General features: G+C 35.8%; 1 protein-coding gene across 1 annotated transcript in view; it reads left to right on the top strand.

Annotated features, from left to right (window-relative positions):
* KMO (kynurenine 3-monooxygenase) overlaps nucleotides 1-26,245 on the top strand; it is a 55,341-nt gene that overhangs the window by 26,636 nt on the left and 2,460 nt on the right. The window contains 10 exon segments of the mRNA XM_029229960.1: nucleotides 3,050-3,098; nucleotides 6,802-6,889; nucleotides 8,286-8,451; nucleotides 11,282-11,353; nucleotides 12,280-12,401; nucleotides 13,964-14,111; nucleotides 21,917-21,974; nucleotides 24,175-24,257; nucleotides 25,421-25,522; nucleotides 25,613-25,672. Of these exon segments, the coding sequence (XP_029085793.1) occupies nucleotides 3,050-3,098; nucleotides 6,802-6,889; nucleotides 8,286-8,451; nucleotides 11,282-11,353; nucleotides 12,280-12,401; nucleotides 13,964-14,111; nucleotides 21,917-21,974; nucleotides 24,175-24,257; nucleotides 25,421-25,522; nucleotides 25,613-25,672 (948 nt within the window).

Genomic DNA, 26,245 nt, shown 5'->3' with positions numbered 1-26,245 from the left:
GGCAGGGGCATTCAGCTATATGGTTCAGAGTGGGAGGAAAGCTTTCATTTTCAGAGAAGAGAAGGTGAGGCTTGAAACAGACATTTTGTTTAAGTCTTAGATTGGCAGCGAAATAGCACTGTTCCAATCAAATGACAGTCTATCTATGGAGGGACGTTGGGTGAGACCAAATTTCTAAACAATGTAAATTTTTAAGTGTCACGTGTGTCCAGTGATGAGAAAACTTGCAAAGAATCTCACAGCGATCAGCAGCTTTAGATGCATTGACTCCAACCACCTTGGAGAAAGAAACAGCCTGCATGATCACATGAGGTCAGCAGCAAGGGAGAAACAAGACAGGTTTCCTTACAGACAACAGCCAGCGAGCATGGTGTAGGAGGCCCTCAGAGGAGTGCTGGTAGTACTGCTTAGTTGCACTGTTTCTTTTTGCTAAAATGAGAGCGACTCGTAATAGTCATCCCACCTTTCTCTTGGATTAACATTGTGCTGAGGAGGTCCAATTCAGCATATCCATCCCTTCCCCAGAGATTGAACCAATAAAGTATGAATAGGTCAAGGAGTAAGATATGGTTCAAAAATAACAGGGAAGCTAGATGAAAAGAGTGACTTGGACTTGAGGCTAAAATTGACTTCCTTACCCTCACAGAGAGAGAAAGAGAGAAAGAGAGAGAGAGAGAGAGAGAGAGAGAGAGAGAGAGAGAGAGAGAGAGGGAGAGAGGAGCAGTTTCATCACCAATGACTCCCCAGGAAGTTGAAAGTGTTGGTGGGAGTTCTCATTTCGGGGCCTTCAATATGGAAGGAGGAAATGATCCTTCCCCATCAATCTTGCCATTTCTCAATTCTTAACAATTGAGTTAATGCTAAATTTATAGCTTTGCATCACTGTCTTTATACTGGAGTTGAACATGGGGTCTCCTTATCTTTTAAGAACTATATAAAATTGCTCTGAATTGGTCGATTCCACAGACTGTGGAAGTGCAAAGCCATCCCCATGACCCCAGGATTTCTTCGAATGCTCAGGGAGCCTACCTACTGTCCTATGGACTTCTTGGTGTCCACTCTCTCTCCTCTAGTATTGGCTGTGTACCATGATGGCCACACATGAAACTCACCATTTTCACCATTTTCCATACAAAAAGCACTCACTCAAAATACACATGAATATGCTGAAGACTTGGGGGTCATGGAAGGTCCACCTTGCACAGGACACAGCAAACAATTTATAAATTTCTAGTGTGTACAGTTTGACCTCTGAAATCCTTTCTATACCCCCTTCTCTGAGCCTCCCTCCCCCAGCTGTTATTTCTCTGCCCTTTCTCCCTTGTGGTGACTGTCTTACTGGTTCCTCCCATTTCCCTCCCCAGTTGCCAAATATCAAAATACTCTCTAATATACAGAGCGGGTCAGAGTTACCCCAATTCTTCTTGCTAAACTCCTATACCCAAAATACAGAAATGGTGTCCCCTTACTAGAAAACATTCTCATTTGAAGGCTTTCAGGACTAGAATGTAAACATTTTTTCCTAGCATATTTGAAAAAGTCAGCACTGCAACTATTGTCTTACGAATCTCCAAAGGAGATTATCCTACTTCTTTTAGGTTTGGTTACAAGGGCCACTTTATAGCTCTTGACTTGTTTGTTCTTATTCTTACTTATTCTTCACAAGATAAGCCTTTTAGAATATGTATTGGAGAAGTGAAGCTTGATGTGAGTGACTCTAACTTTTGGTTATAATAAGATACTGCTCAAAGATATGGAGTAGATTAGACCGGGACTCTCCCTGGCCTTCCTGCAGGACCAACATGTCTGTTGGTTCCCAGATTATTAGTTCCCAGATTATCTCAACTAAGCCTGATAGGAATCAACTGAAAGGGAAAGAATATTTTCCTCACATTAATAAGCCTTTATAGTTTGAATGTTTCCTAATATACTTTGAATAACAAGTGTGGTTTCTATGGAAATGCAATGATTAATAATGTAGAAGACTAGAAAACAACCATGAGGCAGAGAATGAAGACATCCCTGTTAATTTTAATTTATAGCAAAGACACAGGAAGCTCCTCCTCAGTCACTGCTTCTGTATCATGACCAAGTTATTTTTACACCATGTATAGATTTAGCTGTTAATTTTAAATGCCTATATTTGAATGAGGTGAAGATTAATAAATTACCATATTTGTGTTAAATGTCGTCCCATAATTTGGAAAATTATATGCTTTAAAATTTTAAAGCAATAGACTTGCCCTGAATTGCAAGACTGCATTATGACTTTCATGAGCTCTAGATAGGCACTTTTGCCTTTGTGAGACCCTTTCTCTATAAAACAATAAATATTGAAAATTAGATTGTATGAGTGCATTGATATAAAGATTATATTAATCTTGAATATAATCCAGACTGGATTCATTCTTATATATACTCATTATATTTTTTTTCTTCTGATTTTAAAATAAACTAAAATTAAAATATTTTCATGAATCCCTGAAAACATCATGGGCCCTATGCACTGTTCTGACCGTGCCTCATGGAACAGTTGGCCCTATGAAGTCAGAAACAACCAACACATGTCCCAGCTGGGTTCCACCTACTCCTAGCAACCCTCACCCCACCACAACCACACCACACACACACACAGCCTTTCACACTGAAATGAAGGCTTTCAAAGTAGTTTCTTTGGGAAATAGTACATTTATTCTAGTAGTGCTGTCATTTCTGAAGTTTTTTACGCAGCTCGATTTGGAGACTTAAGATGAATATATGAGATTTATGTTTGATTGTTAAAACTATCTTTCTTAGTGAAAATAACGTTTTTGCTACCAGAAAAAGGTTTGTTTTTTATAGTATCAAACCTAAGTTTAAACGTGAACATTGTATAACATGTATTTGATTAAAGTGTTTATAGAAAAAAGTTACTTAGTTAAATGGTTATAAAACTGAGCTTGCAACCTTCTGCTAAATGATTAATATTTCCTATTGCTGAGTGAATAAGATAGAAGCATATTTGTCCATTCTTCAGAAACAAACAGTATCTATTATATTTTTCTTGCAGTATATTCTTTCTATAAGCAGAGAAAATCTAAACAAGGATCTATTGACTGGTAAGTCCAGTGCTTTATTCACCAGTTTTCACTTTCTGTAAAGCACATGAGACTAATGATTGTCACATGATTTACTGAGATTTGTTTACTATTCCTTTTTTGGGGGGTTATTAAGAGCAAGACTATGTACAATACAAAGTGTTTCTTTAAAAGTAGAGGGTTTCCCTGGTGGCGCAGTGGTTGAGAGTCCGCCTGCCGATGGAGGGGACACAGGTTTGTGCCCCAGTCCAGGAAGATCTCACATGCCGCGGAGCGGCTAGGCCCGTGAGCCATGGACGCTGAGCCTGCGCATCCGGAGCCTGTGCTCTGCAACGGGAGAGGCCACAACAGTGAGAGGACCGCGCACCGCAAAAAAAAAAAAAAAGTAGTGGTGATGCATCTTCCAGCATCTCTTTTTCATTTTATCAGTGGTCTAAATAAAAATCATTTGTTCAGCGTGTATTGAATTCCTATTGTTTTCTAGGCACTGGATTGAATGAGTGCTCACTCCTCAGTGAAGAACTCATGGTCTAGTGGAACAACAGATATACAGATGTAACAATTTTCAGAGACAATTAGATTTTCTTATCAGAAAGATGAAAAGCAATAGTGTGAAGGCTGATAGAAGGCTGCAGATTTTAGAGTATTATGATAATCCCTGTGTGCAAAAACAAGGCCCTGGACTAAAGCTACAGCCAAGTGGTTGGGGGGAGGTATAGATTCAAGATATTTGTAGGAGACAAAGCAGATTCAGGGTTTAGGAGGTTGAGAAAGAGGAAGGTGTGTATAAGCCTGAAGATGCTCATGTAACTAAAAAGACCTACCTATTAATTGAAAAGTCCCTGGATTGCAAATTAAATTTGTAGCTTGGATAATCAATCCAATCACATTCCATGTAGCCCTTTATCATAGTTTTTTCTCTTCTTCAGCATTTGTACTAAACAGATTCATTCCATGCAAAATATGCCATTAGTATTTCTACTTTCTTTTAAATCAATCAATCCCTCAATGCGTTCCAGCAGCCTTGGATTTTTGGAGAGCAGAGGTTCCAATGATTTATCTGTGTTTCTCCTCAGTCCCCTACCCAGGGTGAGTTTGCAACATATCTGTTGAATTGAATTCAACTGGGAGGAGGAGTGATAGGGAAGGTCACTCTAGTTGATTCACCAGGTACTTAAGAAATAGGGCTTAGTAGTCTTCTTATTTCTACTTCTTTACTTGTAGTTGTAAGACTGACTTTTGGATGAGTAGATAGGTGGGGGTGGGCTAGGTTGCTTGATATATTCATGTTGATCTTAAGAAAAGAAACTACAAAACAGATTTTTGAAAAAGTAGCACAGTGGACCTAAGATAATCTCTTAACAGGATCCTATGAATTTATTGATAAAAATAATAGAAAATATTCACTTATGCACCAGGCACTATGTTAACTGCTTTATATTGCATCAATTTGTATAACCCTCCAAACAACTGTGTGAAGTGGGGATTATTTTTACCTCAGTTTTATAGATGGTAAAGGGGGCTTGGAGAGCTCCACAGAGCAGCAGATTACACTGCTAGTAAGTAGTAGAATCTGGATTTGAACTTGAGTTTGTCTATTCCAAAGTCCATGCTTTTAACTATTACAGTCACTGCCTCCAGTATTATATATAATATATGAAACACCTGCTAATAATAAGGAGATCCAATCTTGCATGCTCCCCTGTTTTTCATTAGGGGTGCACTGCACAGCATGCAATTTCATAAATGACGTAAATACGTTGATAAAAAGAATGCTGAGTCTCTTGACTCCTAAAGTTTGTTTGACATATAAAGTTCTTTTACACAGCTCTTATTCCTTTACATGGCATCAGACGTGTGAGCCACCCATTCCACAGATAAATGCTCATTCCTTCTAATAGAAGAGCCTCACCTCTGAAAGTACTGTAACTAAATCATTTCCCTGAATCAGCTTTTCATGTAGGATTGTTTCATAGTTTACTATTTGGTGGGCTATTAATAATTGTTAAGTAAAACAAACAGAAAAAGTATATGTGGTCAGGTAAATTTGATAAACCCTGCATCAACTTAGTTTTAAAAGTCTTTTCTTACAGTACTTCTCAGGGCCTTTATTCTACTATGCAGTGTGGATTTTCTAGAGCAATGCTGTCTAAGATGTGACCACAAATGCCAGCCACATGTATAATTTAAAACTTTATATTAACCACATTAGAAAACCTAAAAAGAAAAAGGTGAAATTAATTTTAATAGTATATTTAACCTAATATATCCAAAATATTATCATTTCAATGTACAATGTAAGAAAGCTACTCATGAGACATTTTATTCTTTTTATTTTTTGGTACTAAGTTGTCAAAACCCAGTGGGTACATCACATCTCCATTCAGACCAGCTGCATTTCAAGCACTCTAGAGCCACATATATCTGGGGACCAGGACAGCACAGCCAGGAGGGTCAAAGTATGAGCATTTCTCTAATGACTGACCACAGAACAACTATTTTGGGGAGCATATCACAGGACTAGTGTTCCATGGAAAATTCTTTGGGAGGTATTACTATACATCTAATTTGAAAATAAAATAAAATTTAATTTACAAAAAGGTTGATTCCACAAACACATTTTGTGTTTGTATTGATAAAAGACACCCATAGTGGTTCAGGTAAACTCTGACTTCTCCAAGTTATTTGTCAAAAGGTTTCTTAAACATAGATCAGTCTTAGGCTTATCTCAGATTTCAGTATTCTAAAGCTTCTAATCCCATGTCCAAGAATCTTAAAGTCTTCAGACCCCAAATCAAACTCAAGCAAAGCAGAACAAAAAAAAGACAAAACCTGAGATGAAAAGGAGAGATAAGTACAGAAGTCAGAACTCTGGATTATTTTTCCTAATTTTTTTACTTTGTATGATCTCAGGCAAATTGTCTTTCCCTCCAGGATCTTGGTTATTCCATTTATAAGATGAAGAGTTTTGAAATAAATCATCTCTGAGGTCTATTCCAGCTCTAACACCTGCATTCTGATTTGTAGCTTTAAGAACAATAAATAACCACTAATTATAGATCTCCTGCCCATGAGAATTAATAGGAACAAAAATAAATTTACTACTATGATAAGAACATAATTAATAATTCAGAAAACAAAATACACTATAGATTGTTAGCAGGCAAAGAAAGCACTAAAATAATTTGATTCTACTTATTAAGTTTCAAATCTTCTTACTCATTTTCCCCTGACTGTTGCAGTGTTTGATTACTAAAGGAATTAGTATCAATAATCTATATTTATGACAAATTGAGCTAGAAGTCTAGAGGACTTGCTAAAAAGAAATATAAAGTCAGACATAGTATGAAAAAGGAAGTTTGATTGAATATTTCCGATCACAAATTAAGCCTTAAATTGGGGAAAACTTTTAAAATATGTGATGACAGCTTCTTTCCTAGGGTGCCAACAATTACAGTGATATAAGAATTTGCATAATGGAATTAGTTTTTTTTTTTTTTGAGGTGAGGATAGTTGATTTTTATTTATCTCTTTTGCTACCAAATTATCCTGGAACATTTGCCAAATAGTTGTCAAATTACCTTTTAACTAACTCATTTTTACATTGGTAAGAATAAGTGTCTCTATCACACTGTTCTCAGAAAATGATTAATATTTCAATTTGATTAAGTGAAATAAGAATTGGAATTTCATTTCTATTAGTTGTCTTTCTTTGTTTCCTCAGCTGTTGAGAAATATCCCAATGCAAAGGTGCACTTTGGCCACAGGCTGTTGAAATGTAATCCTGAGGAAGGAATGATCACAGTGCTTGGGTAATCAGCAGTTAGCCTTTTGACTTCAGAGGTGAGGGGTTGACGTGGAGAATTGTACCTGTAAACTTTGTTCTCTGGCTCTTTTGAAAGAATTAAATGATTACTAACAGGGTAATTCAAATAGTTTCTAGAATCAAGTAATTTTACATTGAAAATAGGTCTTAGATGCCTTCTGATTACTAGCACCACTGATTCTTCCTTATTCTACACAAGTACACTAGTAGCCATACTCTGCTTCAAACACTCTCCTCCCTTGAAACAGATGACCCTCCGCTGCCCTGTTTCTCCTCCCCTCTTTCTGAATTACTATTTGTCTGCCTCCCCTTGGCCGACTCCATTTCCTCTAGAGTTCTAAACCTCACATCCCACTCGTGGGATATGTCATGGATTCACAGTTCATTCAACAACTACTTGTAAATTCACATTTCTATGATTAGCATCTCCAGGCCAGGCCTTTTTCTTCATTCTCAATCCTTATTTCAATCTTAATCAATATTAATTTCCCATTAAACACCTTCACAACTACTTGCCATAATCTCAAACACATCTAAAACCTTGATCCTCTATTTGTCACCAAGCATCTCCCATTCCTGACTTCCCTAGTACTATTACCCAAATAATTAAAATTATCCTTGATGTAGCCCTTTCCATATTTTCTCCCACTAGACCTATAAACGTGCACCAATCATTCATACTTTCTGTTTGCCTCAGAGCCTATGTCCTCCTTCTTCCTGAGCGCCACAATCCTTGGGCTCTCATCCCCACACATGCAGGCTACTACAGTCACCTTGTCCCCATTTCTTTCCCGTCTGCACTCTGGCTCCACTGCAATGTTTCCACTCCTAAGTAAGTTATCTTAAATTACCACTCTTTATACACCATCTCCCCAATGGAAAAAAATTGTTTTCTCCCATTTGCCAGAATAATGTATTTAAACCTTTTGTCTTAACATTCATTCTCTTCTCCTCCTTTCCCAATTGTATTCTTTTCTTAAATTCATCTTCTGATCCCCTCTGTTCAAGACAAATGTGTTGCTCCTAGAAGATTCTGGTCACATCCTGTGGTTGTTCATACATTCCCTCCATTTGAAACACTTTTCTTTCTTTTCAAGGTTCTCTTCCTTCATGCAGGGAACTCAACTCTTAGTCATGCTTCTGTGGCCTAGCATGTCTTTATTAATCAGTATGGTTTTGTGTTATCCTCATTCTCATAAGCAAACCCATGACTGGGACAATCGTTATCTGCATTTTGTAGCTATCCACTCAAAGCTCTAAAACAGATAGGTAAAAGTGAGTAGTGGCCCCATTAATTCACTACTTTTTATACCCAATAGAGGTACTTCATCATTTTCACCACTAGGCTTTTTTTTTTTTTGATGATTTATTTTATTTTTCAGGCATGAGAACGATGCCAAAGATGTCACCTGTGACCTCATTGTAGGATGTGATGGAGCCTATTCCACTGTCAGAACTCACCTCATGAAGAAACCCCGCTTTGATTACAGTCAACAATACATTCCTCATGGGTACATGGAATTGACTATTCCACCTAAGAATGGGGATGTAAGTCCTTTCCCTTTCTTTTCTTCTTTCTACAACTCTCCTCCTCCCCCTGCCCCATATTAGTATAGAAGCATATTCTAGTGCAGTTGTTCTCATAGCATATCTTGATCAAGGCCACAAGTATTTTGTAATTAATAATAAATTGGATGTACAGGTATCTCTTTAATAATATCACTCTCACTCCCTTACCTTTTGATATGTTTTCTTGAATGGAAGAAAGGAGAGGAATTACAACTACCTTATTGGAAACACACAGGGGATTTGTCTTACACAATAATATCATTTTTCTATTATCTCTTGGGAGAAAAAAATTGGGTTGGGAATCAACTATGTATACTGACATTCCAGAGTTCTTATACTCATGATTAAATGCAAAAGTTATTAAATAAAGTGAACAGCAAGTTGTTTCAAAGAGATTTGCATTGCATGTTTCTCATTCCCTGCTTCCCATGTTAAACCATATGTGGCCGGAGGGAAATATGTAGTATGTATATTGTGTATTGTCATAAGCAAATAAATGTAGGAATTTAATAAGGAAAATTAAAACACCAACAGAAGCAATGAGGATCTTGGCTTATCAGTAATGAAAAGTAAACAGCATTAGTTAAATACTTGATTTGCATATAAAACATATATTTTTAAGGTACTGATTTAATCTATACTATTTGAAATTCAGACATCTATGAAATAGTTTGTCAGTTTGGGATAGTGGTATTATATACCACTTATATACTAAACTATCAGCCAGTCAAATCCATATTTTAACATTTCGTTGTCTTTCTATTTCTTCCTCCTGGTTAAACATGGATTTACTAATTATTCAATGATATTTTATGGTCTTCAGGTGGGTCATATTCTAATGGCCCAGGATCTGATAATTCTGGATTATAAGATTTTGTTGAAAAATTGTCCCCAGTTTGAGTGGGATCATGCCTACTAATGTAGATTTAAGATAGCCATTTATTTACAAGGTGTTCCTATTTAATAGTAATGATTGGTGGTTTATAGAAAGTTTTTACTCTTTTAAGAAATGCTGTTTTGACATAGTAATGTGACCAGACATGGGAATATTTTGACATGGCCCCAAAACAATTCTATGAACCTTTTTCTCCACTTCTTTCTTTCTTCCTTCCTTTCTTTTCTTTTTCCTTTTCTTCCTTCCTTTTTTCTTTTTCTAATGTAGCAGACATTTTCACTCCATCTCTGACAGGTGGAGTAGGAGGGAGAGATTGGATGAGTGACAGAGTTGGGTGAATATTAAGGGAGTGCTTTTGGGAATTATGTGGGAGCTTATCTTAAAGCTGTTTTTGCACAGCAAGCAAACTGTCTCGCTTAGACTTTATGTGTGGAGGGACTTGTAGTAAGAAGACCCATGGGAATTATGACAAATCTGACCTTGGGACCGCTGTTGCATAAGGATATCTATTGAGAGCATGACTTGGAATAAAGAACCTGAAAATTTAAAGAGTTGTTTTCTAGGGTCATGAAATATGTATGAATATCAAAATGTTTTTGGTATCATATTTGCTTTATCGACACCATGTAGAATAGGTCAAAAGATAGCAAGAGGGAAGCAAGGAGGCTCACCTCATCCAGGCTAGTGTCCTATTACCAGTAAGGCACCATGCTCATTTGTGCCCCCTCCACGTTGCTCAGCGTGCTCACCCTCACCAGCAGCCGCTGTCCTTCACCGCTATCTAATCTACCAGTCCCTTGTTTCAGCCATCCCAGACCCACAATCCTCTTACCTGACCAGTTTTTATTTCCTAAACTTCTACCTAGACACCAAATCATTTTGTCTCTCTACCACTTGAGTTGTTGTTAAAGAGAAGTTTTTGGGAGCTTTTCACATGTATATATCTTGCCTATTCAACTGCTTTGTGAGATCTTTGGTGTCAAAGTGTTATTCACTTATTCATCTCTTTGTCTGTGTATTGGGCTTTCTTTGGGGCTCTGGGGATAAAAAAGCCGGGAAGAAGCAGTTTCATCTCCTAAGACACAAATAACTATAAAAAAGTGTGAAAATGTTAGCTAGGAGACTAAGATGTACTTTCTGTCATCTTTTTACTACCATAAGACATATACATGGTAGGTGCTTTCTAAACATTTATAGAAAATAATACAAACTTAAAATAGTTGGGAAACGGATGGCATATTCTTATATATGTAATACCCCGGGAACCTCAGTGGTTTGGGTCACTTGGGTCTTTGGGTCAATTCATGTGCCCAAGCCATACATACCTACTCAGGCGGCTATTGCCCTGTAGTGGTTTTGCTAAAGAGGGAGCATTTCTCTCTATTATTTATGTTGTAGTAAACAAGCAATAAGAGGCTTGTTTGTAAAATTTTGTTTTGTCCATGAAATTTAAACTTAGGATCTTTCTGTTTATACAAATAATTACCCAAATAAGGTAAAAAATAAAGTAGAAAAATATTACACATATATACACACATCCACAGCTTATGTGTGTATATAATATATTTTTTATATATGTATGTATACATATTTGTGTATGTGTATATATGTGCGTGTGTCCATGGAAATAGAGGAGAGAGAGAAAATGAATATCTTATAGCATGTTCTCAAATCTTCAATTATACATGGTATCAAAAACTCACCTAAGCCTGAGTTTATAAAGACAGAACACAAAGTCTTTTCTAAGAAAACTTCTGCTTTACGTAGCAATGGATGTGCACATCACCATGCATATGACACTGATTTAAATTGCTGTGGAAACAATTATAACATAAACAGAATCATCGTATTTAATTTGTTAATGCAGATGTGTTACATTAATACACTAATTATATATACCTTTCTTCCCTGCAGTATGCCATGGAACCTAATTATCTACATATTTGGCCTAGAGATACCTTTATGATGATTGCACTTCCTAACATGGTAGTGTAAAATTTCTTATCAACTGTCATTTTGCATATATAAGTAATGTTTTTCGTTACTTACTTTTATACTCTGTATGCATGAATGTAATCAACTTCATCATTGTTTAGTCTATTTAGTGATTATATCTGAAACTCTGGGGATACTGAGGAAAAACCTGAAGGAATCCAAACTATTTACTTTGGAGAGGATATTTAACATATATGAATGACTAATGGGGGTTTATGTGTGGTGGTACCTGACTGCCATCTTCCCCAAGACAGCACAGGAAGAAATGGTCCCGAAATAAAGCCAAAGAGATTTAGGTTATATATTAGGAAGTATTTTTCATCCTTAATATCTGTAGGACAACATTGGAATATACATTATCTCAAAAGAGCATGGCTGTTCTTTCATTAGAAAGAAACTTTTTTGCTTTGTTAATATATAATATATACATATATATAGTTATTATTATCTGTATTATCTATATAGATAATATAGACAGATATACCTATTGATATTTCTCTGGTTGGTCTTTTACTTTCTTTTTTTTTTTCTTCACTTATTAACAGTCCTAGGGTCTAATGCCTTAATATCATAACATCTTAAATGGAACAACAATAAGGAAAAAAAAAAAGAGGAGAAATCAAATCCAACCAACCTATTAATAATCTAAGAAGTGTAATGTTTGCTTGGTGAAAATATCTTGAGTTTACAGTATAAAATTCTCCTGATAACCAAGAAGCTGGGGAGCACCTTGGGACTTGACGGAGCTTTTCCTTGGGAGTGAGGGAAGAAAGAGAGGCTGCCTTTCCTGTCTGCTTGGACATTCTTCCCAGAGGCCCCTGAGCCACAGCAAGCGGTCTGTGATTTAGGGGTCTGCCTTAGTGCCAGCATTGCCTGGCCCCCTGATCTCTCTCACACTGTTCCTCTTCTTCTTACAGAACAAATCTTTCACGTGTACTTTGTTCATGCCCTTTGAAGAGTTTGAAAAACTGCAAACTAGTAGTGATGTGCTGAATTTCTTCCAGAATTACTTTCCGGATTCTATCCCTCTAATTGGAAAGTAAGTCTCAAGATGTGCAATGGTGCCTTTTGCCCCACTGGTTTGAGTTATTCAAAGTTCAAATAAAGGCTAATGCACTTATTTCCGTTTTTGTTAAACATGACCAATCATGCAGTGACCTGGACAGGAAGCCTAGATTACAGCAAAAGTCCAAGAGGATCTTGTGCTGTGAACAGGAATTCTGAAAAAATCCAGGCCAGGCCAGTTTCCCTGGGAAAGACAAATCACCAATGTCCCTGGACCTTCTATGTACCCTGAGCAGGCGCTCAGGCCCCTTAGGGCTTGTCTGTGCTTCCTTCTGCTGGTGGGAACACAAATCTACATCAAGGCAGAAATAGCTTGCAACCTCAAGTCTCAAGTCCACCAGTTGCTAGCTGTATAAGCTTTCCTATGTCTCACGCCCCTCACAGTAAAATGGTGATAATAGTAATACCTGCACCAAAGGGTTGTTGTGAGGAGTAAAGGGGATCATGCCTATAAATCATTCAGCACAGGGCCAGGCACATATAAAGTTCCCCCAAATTGATAGCTAATTGTATTAGCTGTCTGGATTATCAGTCTCAGCTCCTCTGGCCCATATCAACTTCCCCCTCATATGGACCTTGTCATTTGGTCTCACTCAGTGCCTCTCTCCCACTGTCACTCCGTCCTGGAATCCAGCTCACTTTCTATCTCCAGCGATGTCTTCATGGAGGCAGCACAATACTGCAGAAAGAGCAAGATTTGAATACTGCTCTTGTCCCTGACTTCCCTGAATCTCAGATTTTTCATCATTAAAATAGACATCATGTTACCTAACTTTTAGGGCTATTTTGAAAATTGAATGAGCTAATTATGTAAAAGGGATAGCCCACTGCCCACCCATAGCAGATCTATTAAAAATTGTCAGTTCTCATCCTTTCCTGCAGAAAAATTCAATTGCCTGTGTTGGCTTCTCCTTCTCTGACTTTGAAGGGAAATCTCTGCACACCAAAATTTAGCCCTTAGCTACTTCAGAACTTGTTCTGTGGCTCTTTCTTGCCTCTCCAACTAGATTTAAGATCCTCTAGTGTATGTACTACTTCTCTACCTATAGCTTCCATAAAACCTCTGTAGATGCTTGAACAGATACTAGCTTGATTACAGTTGTTCATTTCCAAATACACATGGATTCGCATTAACTTAATTTTGGTTTGTTGTGTGCTAATCAAATGCACAACTGCATCTCAAGTTTCTCCAAGGAAACCTAAAACATTCCAACGTAGTTGAAAATTGTGTGATCTGTGTGCTTGATAATAAAATTTTCATGACATATAACACAGACATATTTCAAGTTATTCAAATGCAGCTAAACTTGTTCCTTTTGGATGTGATTAAAACTGTTGCAAATTAAGAATATAAATAGAACAGTGGAATTTGGGAACTAGAAGAAACTTCAGTTCTCCCTCTCCTGTTTTCTTCCTGGCATTCTCACGTACTTTTCAATGAAATATTATGTTAACAAAGCCAGTAAATCTGAAAGAATTACACAATATTTAATACCCAGCTTAACATTTTTACATTTTTATTGTTTTCCTCTAAAGGCAAACCCTGGCACAAGATTTCTTTCTGTTGCCCGCCCAGCCCATGATATCCGTTAAGTGCTCTTCTTTTCACTTTAAATCACACTGTGTGTTGATGGGAGATGCAGCTCATGCCATAGTGCCCTTTTTTGGGCAGGGAATGAATGCGGTAAGTTCTTTTTCCGTAGGTAAGTCCCTTAAATTTCTCTGGGTCAGTCTCAACTAAAAAGTCTTAAATAAAAAATATGCTTAAAACTATCCTCACATAATCTCTGAGAAAACAGTCAACTCAAAAACCATACCAGCTATTTAACTAGATTGATCTCTAAATATAGTCAACTCTTGGATTACTTGATGCAGTAATTTAGTGCATAAAAAAGCATAAGATAGTTTTCTGTTCAGTTAGAAAATGTATTGATGACTTGAAATTTGGAAACTTGACTACCAGCAATTCAAGACTTAACTTTTAAAGTGTATTTTTTCTAGAGATTATAATGTTAGCATCAAAAAAGAAAAATATCCCAAATTATCTTTTTTTCCCCTCTGCTTTTTCATTCCAAAAGAAAAGAAAACACAATTGATAGAGTTAAATAAAATGATGAAACAGACTAGATGTTGAATACTAGCTGCTTTCATGGAAATTTTACCATTCTGGCTAAAAAATATTTCAGAAAATAAATAGTGTTCAAATATTGAACATTAATTTTAAGGAATTCTAAAATAATTGTCTAGACAAACAATTATTTTATGTTCATGTGTGTTTGATTACTAATAGTTTTATAACCATAGTCTTATATTGTTTTGGTGGATGGGATATAGTCCAAGAATAAAGAGCTTATGAATCTAATCAATTATATTTTGAGCAAAGTAGTCAAAAACATTTTGTTTTAAAAAAACATAACAAGAGAGGTGGGATCAAGTTGGCAGAGTGGGAGGACCCTGAGTTCACCTCCTCCCACGAGCACATCAAAACTACAGCTACACATAGAGAAACTCACTGTGAACAACCTGAAGACTAGCAGAATAGCTCTTCTACAACCAAGGCTGTAAAGAAAGAACCACCTGGAGTCTGGTAGGAGGGGAGGAGAATTGATCTAGTCAAGACACACACCTCTAGTGTGTGACCCAGAAGAGGAGGGGGCTATCACAGATTTGGGGATCCTCCCTGGGGAGCGAGGAGTTTGAGCCACATATTAGACACCCCAGGTCTGGGCTTCAAGGTCAGGAAAATGAGACTCCTTAGCTGTTTTGAAAACCAGTGTGGCTTACTAGGGGGCAGTAAGAAACTGATACTCTGCTCCTGAAGAGCATGTACACAGACTTGCTTGCTCCCAATCCCAGCATGGAGGCAGCAGACTGACAACTGCTGGTTGCTCTGGATGGCCTGCCAGGGCTGCCCCAGTGTACCCCACAACCTGCACTGGGCTCCTGCTCCAGCACCTCCTACTCTGGCGCTGTTCCCCACTAAGGTGGAGGCTGCTATTGCTAATGAGCATGCACACACCAGGGAAGAAATGCAACCAGCTCAGCAGTGTGGCTCCAACCCCTCCAGCCCCCACCCTGCCTCTAACCAAGGTGTGTACACCTGGGGGAAAAGCAGAACCAGTTTAGAAGTGTGGCTCCAAGCCCTCAGGAACCTGGCCATGCCCCCAACCAAGGCAGAGATTGTCATCACACTCAGAAGAAACCCACCACCCTCGGGGCTTCTACTCCAGGCCCTGGGAGCCTCAAACCCTACCCCATAGGGCAGTGACTGCCACTGAGTCTAGGAGAAGCCCTGGCTGCACCTGGATCTGGCTCTAGCCCCTCTGAATCCAGCCCTATTTCCCACCAAAGTGGTGGCTGCCAGCATACCCTAGGGGAAAGTGTGGCCCATGCTCACTTCAGATGCAGCTCTCCCACCAAAGCCAGTGGGCACATGCAGACTGAATAGGACATCATAGGACATGTCTTCAAGACCAGAACACGTAACTTTCACATAATTTCATAGAGACAAACATAGAAAGTTAAACAAAATGAGAAAATGGAGGAATATGTTTCAAACAAAAGAACAAAGTAAAACCCTTGAAAAATACCTTAATGAAATAGAGATAAATAATTAACCTAATAAAGGGCTAGAAGCGATGGTCATAAAGATGCTCACCAAACTTGAGAGTAGAATGAAAGCACTCATTGAAAACTTCAACAGAGATTTAGAAAATATAAGAAAAAACCAATCAGAGCTAAAGAATATAATAACTGAAATGAAAAATACACTAGGGGGATTCAACAGCAGATTAGGTGATATAGAAGAATGCATATGTGATCTGAAAGAAGGAATAGTGGAAATCACAAAATCAGAACAGCAAAAAGAAAAACAAATTCTTAAAAATGAGACCTCTGAGACAATCAAACATACTAACATTCATATTATAGGGGTCTCAGAATAAGAAGAGAGAGAAAGAAGTAGAAAATGTATTTGATGAAATTGTGGCTGAAAACTTCCCTAACCTGAAGAAGGAAACAGATATCCAGGTACAGGAAACAAAAAGAGTTCCAAACAAGATGAACCCCAAAATACCCACACCAAGACAATGAAAATGGCAAAATTAAAGAAAGAATTTTAAAGGCAGCAAGAACAAAACAAAGAATCACAAACAAGGGAACGCCCATAGGCAATCATATTAACTGATTTTTCAGCAGCAGCTTTGCAGTCCAGAAGGGAATGGAATGATATGTTTAAAGTGCTGAAAGGAAAAAACCTACAACTAAGAATACTTTACCCAGCAAGGTTATTGTTCAGAATTGAAGGAGAGATAGTTTCCCATACAAGCAAAAAGTAAAAGAGTTCATCATTACTAAATCGACCTTACAAGAAATGTTAAAGTGTCTTCTTTAATTAAAAAAGAAAAGGCTATAACAAGAACTAAGAAAAATAAGAAGGGAAAAATCCCACTGGTAAAGGCAAATATATGGTAAGAGCTGTGGATCAACCACTTAAATAAGCTAGAACAAAGGTTAAAAGACAAAAACTGTAAAATCAAGTATAATTACAATAAACAGTTAAAGGATAGGCCTGAAAATGTAAAATATGACATAAAAAACACAAACCATGGGGGAGGAGTAAAAAAAGTAGGTCTTTTAGAATGTTTTTGAACTTAAATGTCTATCAGTTTAAAACAAGTAGGTATAGTTTAGGTCAACATATATGAACTCCATGGTAACCACAAATCAAAAACCTAGAATAGATACACAAAAATTAGAAAGATAGGAACACAAACATAACACTAAAGAAAATCATCAAACCACAAAGGAAGAGACTAAAAGAAAAAGAAAAGAACAAAGAAGAACTACCAGAAAAAAAATAATAAAATGGCCATAAGTACATACCTATTAATAACCACATTAAATGTCATTGGATTAAATGCTCCAGTCAAAAGACATAGGGTGGCTGATTGGATTAAAAAATAAGATCCATCTCTCTGCTGCCTACAAGAGACTCACTTCAGAGCCAAATACACACACACAGATTGAAAGTGAGGGGATGGAAAAAGATATTCCATGCAAATAGAAACAAAAGGAAAGCTGGGTAGCAATACTCATATCAGACAAATTAAACTTTAAAACAAAGTCTATAATAAAAGAAAAAGAAGGACATTATATAATGATAAAGGGGTCAATACAGGAAGAGGATATAAAAACTGTAAACATATATGCATCGAATATAGGAGTACTTAAATATATAAAGTGAATATTGACAGACATAAAGGGAGAAATTGACAGTAATACAATAATAGTAGAGGACTTTAACACTCCACTTGCCTTAATGGATAAATCATCCAGACAGAAAATCTAAAAGGAAACAGTGGCCTTAAACGACACATTAGACCAGGTGGACTTAATTGTTATTTACAGGATGGCAAAAGCAGTTTTAAAAGGGAAGTTTATAGCATTTCAGGCCTACCTCAAGAAAATAGAAAAGTCTCAAGTAACCTATCTTATCTGAAGAAATTAGAAAAAGAAGAAAACACAAAGCCCAAAGTCAGCCGAAGGAAGGAAATAATAAAGATCAGAGTGGAAATAAATAACATAGAGAACCCCCTCAAAAAAAAAAATAGAAAAGATCAATGAAATCAAGGGCTGGTTTTTTAAAAAGATAAACAAAAAACAGATAAACCTTTACCCAGGCTCACTAAGAAAAAAAGAGAGAGGATCCAAATAAACAAAATAATAAATGAAAGAGGAGAAGATATAACCATTATCACAGAAACACAAACAATCATAGGAGAATACTATGAATATGCCAACAAACTGGACAACCTGAGAGAAACAGATAGATTTCCAGAAACATACAATCTTCCAAGACTGAATCAGGAGGAAATAGATAATCTGAACTGACTGATTATTAGTATTGAAACTAAGTTAATAATCAAAAACACTCAACAAACAAAACCAGGACTAATAACTTCCCAGATGAATTCTACCAAACATTTTCCAAAAATTGAAGAGGAGGGAACACTCCCAAATTCATTCTGAGTTCAGCATTACCCTGATACCAAAATATACAAAGACACTACAAAAAAATAAAAGAATATTACAGATCAATTTTTCTGATGAATATAGATATAAAAATTCTCAACAAAATATTAGCAAATAAATTTAACAATAAATTAAAAGAATCATAAACTATGATAAACTGGGATTAATCCCTGCAGTACAAGTATGGTTCAATATCTGCAAATCAACCAGTGTGATAAATCACATTATCAAAACAAAAGATAAAAATCACATGACCATCTCAATAGATGTAGAAAAGGCATTTGACAAAATTCAACATCCATTCTGATAAAAACTCTGAACAAAATTTGTGCAGAGGGGACATATCTCAACATAATAAAGGTCATTTATGACAAACCCACAGATAACATCATACTCAGCAGTGAAAAGCTGAAAGCTTTTTCTCTAAGATCAGGAACAAGATAAGGATGTCCACTCTCACCATTTCTATTTAATATAGTACTGGAGGTCCTAGTCATAGCAATCAGACAAGTAAAAGAGGTAAAAGCCATCCAAATTGGAAAGGAAGAATTAAAATTGTCACTATTTGCTGATGACATATTATATATAGAAAACCCTAAAGCCTTCACCAAAAAAATATTAGAACTAATAACTGAATTCAGTAAAGTGGCAGGATACAAGATTAATATACAGAAACCTGTTGCTTTTCTATGCACTAATAATGAACTATTAGAAAGTGAAAGCAAGAAAACAATATTAGAATTGCACCAAAAATAATAAAACACATAGAAATAAATTTAACCAAGGAGGTGAAAGACTTATACTCTGAAAACTATAAGACATTGATAAAGTTAATTAAAGATGATTAAAAATAAATGGAAAGATATCCTGTATTCATAGATTGGAAGAATTAATATTGTTAAAATGTCCATACTACCCAAAGCAATCTACAAACTTAATGCAATTCTTATCAAAATATTCATGACAGTTTTCACAGAACTAGAAAAGAATCCTAAAATTTGTAAGGAATTACAAAAGACCATCAGTAGACAAAGCAATCTTGAGAAAAGAGAACAAAGCTGGAGGTATCATGGACCCTAAATTCAGACTATGCTACAAAGTTATAATCATCAAAACAGTATGGTAATGACACAAAAACAGACACATAGGTCAATGGAACAGCGAGCCCAGAAATAAACCCATGCAGATATGGTCAGTTAATCTACAGCAAAGGAGGCAAAAATATACAATGGGGAAAAGACAGTCTCTTCAATAAGTGGTATTGGGAAAACTGGACAGCTACATGTAAAAGAATGAAATTAGAATATTTTCTCCTATTATACCCAAAAATACACTCAAAATGGATTAAAGATTTAAGTGTAGGATATGAAACCATAAAACTATTAGAAGAAAAGAAATGCTTTCACATAGGTCTTAGTAATATTTTTTTGGATCTGTCTCCTCAAGCAAAAGAAACAAAAGCAAAACAAACAAGTGAAACCTAATCAAACTTAAAAGTTTTGCACAGTGTAGGAAACCATCAACAAAAGGAAGAGGCAACCTACTGAATGGGAGATCTTTGCAAATGTAATGTCTCATAAGGGGTTAATATCAAAAATATATAAAAACTCATGGAACTCAATGTCAAGAAAACAAACAACCCAATTTAAAAAATGGGCAGAAGACCTGAATAGGCATTTTTCTAAAGAAGACATACAGATGGCCAACAGGCATATGAAAAGATGCTCAACATCACTAATCATCAAGGAAGTACAAATCAAAACCACTGTGAGATATCATCTCATAGTTGTCAGAATGGCTATCATCAAAAAGACAACAAAGAACAAGTGTTGTCAAGGATGTGGAGAAAAGGGAATTCTAGTAGTGTTGGTGGGAATGTAAATTGGTTCAGCCACTAAGGAAAACAGTATGGAGGTTCCTCAAAAAATTAAAAATAGAACTACCATATGGTCCAGAAATTCCACTCATGGTGTGTATACAAAGAAAATTAAAATGCTAATTTGAAAAGATATATACACCCCATGTTCATATCAGCATTATTTACAATAGCCAAGATATGGAAGCAACCTAACTGTCCATTAACAATGGATGGATAAAGAAGTGCTATGTATATACAACAGAATAATACTCAACCATAAAAAAGAACAAAATTTTGCCATTTGCAACAACGTGGATGGACCTGGATGGTATTATGGTTAGTGAAATAAGTCAGACAAAGAAAGACAAATACTGTACGTTTTCACTTATATGTGGAATCTAAAGAATAAAGCAAATGAACGAATATAACAGAGCAGAAACAGACTCACAGATATAGAGAACAAACTAGTGGTTACCAGTGGGTAGAAGGGTAGGGGGAGGGGCAAGATAGAGGAAGGGGATTAAGAGGTACAAACTATGAGGCATAAAATAAATAAGATGCAAGGATGTAATATACAGCACAGAATATATAGCCTATATTTTATAATACCTTTATATGGAGTATAATCTATAAAAATATCAAATCACTATGTTGTATACCTGAAATAAATATAATATTGTAAGTCAACTGTACTTAAATTTTTAAAAAAGTAAGGAAACATCAATTTTAGCATAGTGGATAATTAGAACTCCCTGGTTCAAAGTCTGGCTTCATGATTTATTAGAATATGTTCTCATGCAACTAACTTATCTCTACTTCCTTATCTGTAAAATTCAGATTTTAATATACCTATCTCATAGGAATTCTCCAGGAATAAATGAATTAATTAAATAAAGAATTTAAGAGTGTTATCTCATCCCTATATGGTATCTCTCATTTCTAAATTCCTATAGCATTAACAGCCTATATAATTGACAAATTTATTTGCTTCAGGTATGATATGTATAATTGATATAGAAATATTTTATTTCTTAACCTTTACATATTTTTATATTGTCTTAAAACCATAGTTTGAATTCCTAGGATGCAGGGAAACATAGCTTTTTATTTTCTTCTCCCTACTTCATTTAGCATAGTACCTTACTAATTTTGTAGATTTGTTGATTGGAAATTTGCTTTAATCTTGGCTTATAGAAAGTAAGTTAATATGAAAGTTCTATCCTGTCATTAAATTGCTCTAAATGTGAATCCTAAAGCCCTGAAGAGTTTAAATATTATTCTAGTGCTCATGGTAGAACAATATAATTATTTTTGCTTCTTGAAGAAGCAATGGAATTGTCAAAATTACAAGTAATTTAAAATTTTGATCATATTCTAAATTTTATATATATATATATATGAGTAAATTGGGCAAAGATAAAACCATCAAACATGCAGTCAATTGTCTTTTTAATCAGAATTCAATGCTAAGTGTGATTATTTGGCTGTTATGTGCTGGTTGAGAGTAAACATCCTGTGAATTATACTCACCAATGAAAAGTCTATTCAAAATTGCTAAGAAGTATTTATTATTTACAGTTTATTTTTTCTTGTTTTAGGGATTTGAAGACTGCTTGGTATTTGATGAATTAATGGATAAATTCAATAACGACCTTAGTAAGTAAAATTTCTCAACTGGACACGGACTAGCCTTGCTGATTAATTGTACACCTATTTCTGATCCTGGAAGATTACAAACCATGATGCATATTTCCTGTTCAGGATTATAAATTTTTCTATTAACAGTCTATGCCACTGTTGTTGCCCATATCAGACAAGGAACACTCAGAGAGTAAAAAATAGTTTCTTTTAAGTTTTACATGGAGGTCTATGCATCGATCAATACAAAGATAAAAGTTCCGAGCACCAAAGTTTGGCAGAGATATACTCCTTTCCCTCCCTCTCAGCCTAGTTAACCTCCATGCCTATAATCCCTACAGCATGCCCTCAGAAACACTTTTAGAAGCTCCAGAATTTTCTTGCTTTTTGCCTTATCAAAGGATGCATCTGATACTTCCATTTGCCTTTTGATTAAAATTAATTCCAGAAATATATTAATTTTACAAGTATTGAAGTTTTAAACTTTATGTATAATTCTGAAAGTAAGTTAAATTAAATGTACATAATTTTCACCTGTAAAAGAAATTGCAAATAATAGCCTGAGAACTGGATAACTTTTATTGCTTCTCAGCATTACATGTCCTCAAAGGTCACCTCTGAATTTAAACCTGTTTCAGGTAAGGGATAGACTTAGAGAACCAGCTTTGAATCTACACCCAGATTCCAGTCTTGACTTGCTGACTTATTAGCCCTTTGACCTTGAACAAGTCACTTTATCTTTTTAAAGTCTCAGATTTTTTTTCCCATCAATAAAATGGGGATGATGCCACTTCAGAGAGTTGTGAAGATTAAATCAAATGATTTGTGGAAAGCTTTTTTTAAAAAAACCCTAACCCACAGATTACAAACTAGTGGCTGCCAGTGGGTAAAAGGGTAGGGGGAGGGGCAAGATAGAGGAAGGGGATTAAGAGTTACAAACTATGAGGTATAAAATAAATAAGCTACAAGTATATATTGTACAACACAGGGAATATAGCCAATATTTTATAATAACTAGAAATGGAGTATAACCTTTAAAGATTGTGAATCACTATGTTGTACACCCATAACTCATATAATATTGTACATCAACTATACATCAAGAAAAAAAAGAAGAAAAAAGCCTGGAACAAAGTAAGTTCACAGTGACAATTTTTTTTATAGTGTTATAGGGAGTCAGTGAACACTGTGCTGTCTGAATCTGAAGAGATTATAGATTCCAGGGTAAATTTCTTCTGGTTTTCTTCCTTTCTTTCCCAGTTATCTCACTCAGATGCGCAGGATCCAGAAGTATTTTGTTTCCTCCCTTCTTAGCCCTTGTGTAATTGGTTAGCATGTAATGACAATGGTGGAGACAGATGGAGGGCTCATGTAACAGAACATACTGTCAATACTGGTTTTAGTTACAAGAGAATGAAGATAGAACAAAAATTATCACAATAATAGCTAACATCACTGAACATGTAATATGTGTTGGGTATCTTGCTGATTTTTATCACATTATCTCATGAAAAACATGGGGCATAGGTACTATTCTTGTCCCTATTTTACAACTGAGGAAATTTAAGCTTAGAGATGGTTAAGTAACTTGCCCAAAGTCAAGTAGCTAGAATTGTTGAAGCTGGGACTTGCACCCATGTTCTCTGACTTTAGAAATGGCTTCCTCAGAACTAGAGTTGTTTGGCCCTGTGAAGTTATATTAGTTAGTTATTAATTTATCAAATATTTATTCAGTGTTTACCATATACCAGGTTAAGTTTTCAAACATGAATATAACATGAGTCCTGCCTCTGGGAGATAACAGAATAACAGGGTATGTTTAAGCTAATAAGGTGGCTTAGGTAAAATGAAACAAATGTATATGGGGTAGCAAAGAAGAACAAAAAGGAGAGTAGCAAATTCTAAGGATTTGGGGTCATTTACAGTCATTTATATGAACTGCTTTCCATTTGTGAAATAAAAATAATGATTCACTAATCTAGTATATATTATAACAACTTTATCATAAGTTTTATTAAATCATAGGTAATGGGAAATGCCCCTGTGTTATTGCTCAGTATTCATAGATTGTTGGTCATACAGTCTTGTTGTCCAGAGTTTTAAAAGGTTAGTAGAGACCACTGATAGAGAATACACCATTTCATCTGAACTGTGTAGAGTCAAGCACATTGTTTACAGACTGTTTTGGAAAAGATATATTATTTAACTTGGTTTCTAGGTATGTGCCTTCCTGAATTCTCAAGATTAAGAATTCCAGATGACCATGCAATTTCAGACCTATCCATGTACAATTACATAGAGGCAAGTGAGAATGTTTGGTTCTATTCAATGAGATCACGCACTGACATTCTAATAAACATTCTTTGCTTTAATGTTTCTTTGATCCCCGTCTCATGCGTGCTGCATAAGAATAGGTGACAAGAGAAGACATACACACACACACACACACACACAGAGCATTCCTTACACATAGTTGAACTTTGACTATAAAGACAGTGATAATGACCCACACACATCACCTCCATCTACATTTCAGGGACATTTAGGAGGTAACAAAAAAGATAAAATGTCTGGTTTCAATATCTGATAATTCATAGGCTCAAGGCTTAGACATTTAGTAGAGGTACTAATATGCTATTTTAATGAAAAATTATTTTTGATATGAGTTAACATATTTGGAAAATTTAAGAGACATTAAATAACCTTTCCATTCTTAACATTATAAGCTGCAAACTTAAATTAGCACTGAATATCCTTTGGCGTTTTTTGCACTGAAAGAAATATGTAATACCAAAGAAATTCATAGTCAGTAGATTATTACTCAGAAGAAAAACACAATTCCATTTTAAGCCAGTCACATGAAAAGTTCACAGTAAATGGTTGTGGTTATAGTTTTTAAATAATCAAATGAAAAAATTTACAAGATAAAAATTTTAAAAAGAGTATAGTTGTTTTCCATCTCTCCTGAAGACAGAAAGAAATAAAATAGACTTCAACTCAAGCAGAATTGTTTCATATGTGGTGAAGGAAGTTCTATAAGATACTGGAAGTCTCACTGATGTATTTTGCCTTGTCTTTGAAAACAAGACAACTACAACGTAATGTTTATCCTGAATATGGAGTATATCAAGACATGCCTAGTTTTAAACAGATCTCTTCTTGCCATAAATAATGTTCCAAACTGACCAGGAAGTAACAGAAATTAGTCAAGTCTTTGGGCTCACAGACTACTCACAGATCCATACAAACAGACTCTTACTGAAATAGAGTTGGCCCCCATGCAAAATAGAGTTCTCTAACAGGTTTTGCATAATTGCTCTACCTTTTCAAGTTATTGTTCTCTGACATTGACTGAAAAGGATTGGAAATAAGAATTTATTTGACTACCTTCAGTCTGGCTTTGCAGAAAACAATTAAAGGTACTTTGTTCAAGGTATTCTTTGAGACTCCTTACATCATTGCAGATGCGAGCACACGTCAACTCAAGGTGGTTCCTCTTCCAAAAGAACATAGAGAGATTTCTTCATGCTATTATGCCATCTACCTTTATCCCTCTTTACACCATGGTAAGGTCTGGATTTAAGACTTTTCCTCATTTTAATCTTCTGTTTAGCCGTTAAAGAATACACAAGAATACTTTTTAAACTTTCTTACAGGTCACCTTTTCCAGAATAAGATACCATGAGGCAGTGCTGCGCTGGCATTGGCAAAAAAAGGTTGGAACAGATTACACTTATTTTTAATCTGATGTGTTGAAGTTCACAGTGTTATGGTTATGTTTACCTCAGGCAAATATGGAAATAATGTGACAGACACTAGGTGTTTGCCTTTCAAATTAAAAAATGTCCTGGATACACAGGTGGCAGAATGCCTAATGAACAAAATTACAAAAAGAGGCAATCCCTGAGGAGAAGAAATTCAAAAAAGAAATTGATGCTAATATTTCTAAACTTTCTACTTTATTTTATCAATACGACCTTTTATTTAGCAATTGACTTTTGCTTCATGCAATACTCCTATGGGTTTAATTTACAAAACTGGACAGAAGCAAATCACTTATAAAACACAGTCTAATTCCAGTGTAATGCTATTCCACATTAATTTTGGGCAGTTGACTCACAGATGCCATTAAATGGAGATTCAGATTCCTGATCTTCCACTGTGGAAACTTTACAACTTCACTCACTAAACAAATAGTATGTAAACATTGAGCTGGGCATGGTGATGAACATAAAGCAGCCCCTACCCTTTGCATAGCTCAGAGACTAGTGGGGGAAATGGACACCTGC

The sequence above is a fragment of the Monodon monoceros genome, unplaced genomic scaffold (genome assembly GCF_005190385.1).
Source record: "Monodon monoceros isolate NGI ecotype Baffin Bay Population unplaced genomic scaffold, NGI_Narwhal_1 Super_Scaffold_18, whole genome shotgun sequence".
Classification (NCBI taxonomy): Eukaryota; Metazoa; Chordata; class Mammalia; order Artiodactyla; family Monodontidae; genus Monodon; species Monodon monoceros.
This window is presented reverse-complemented; position numbering and strand designations above follow the sequence as displayed.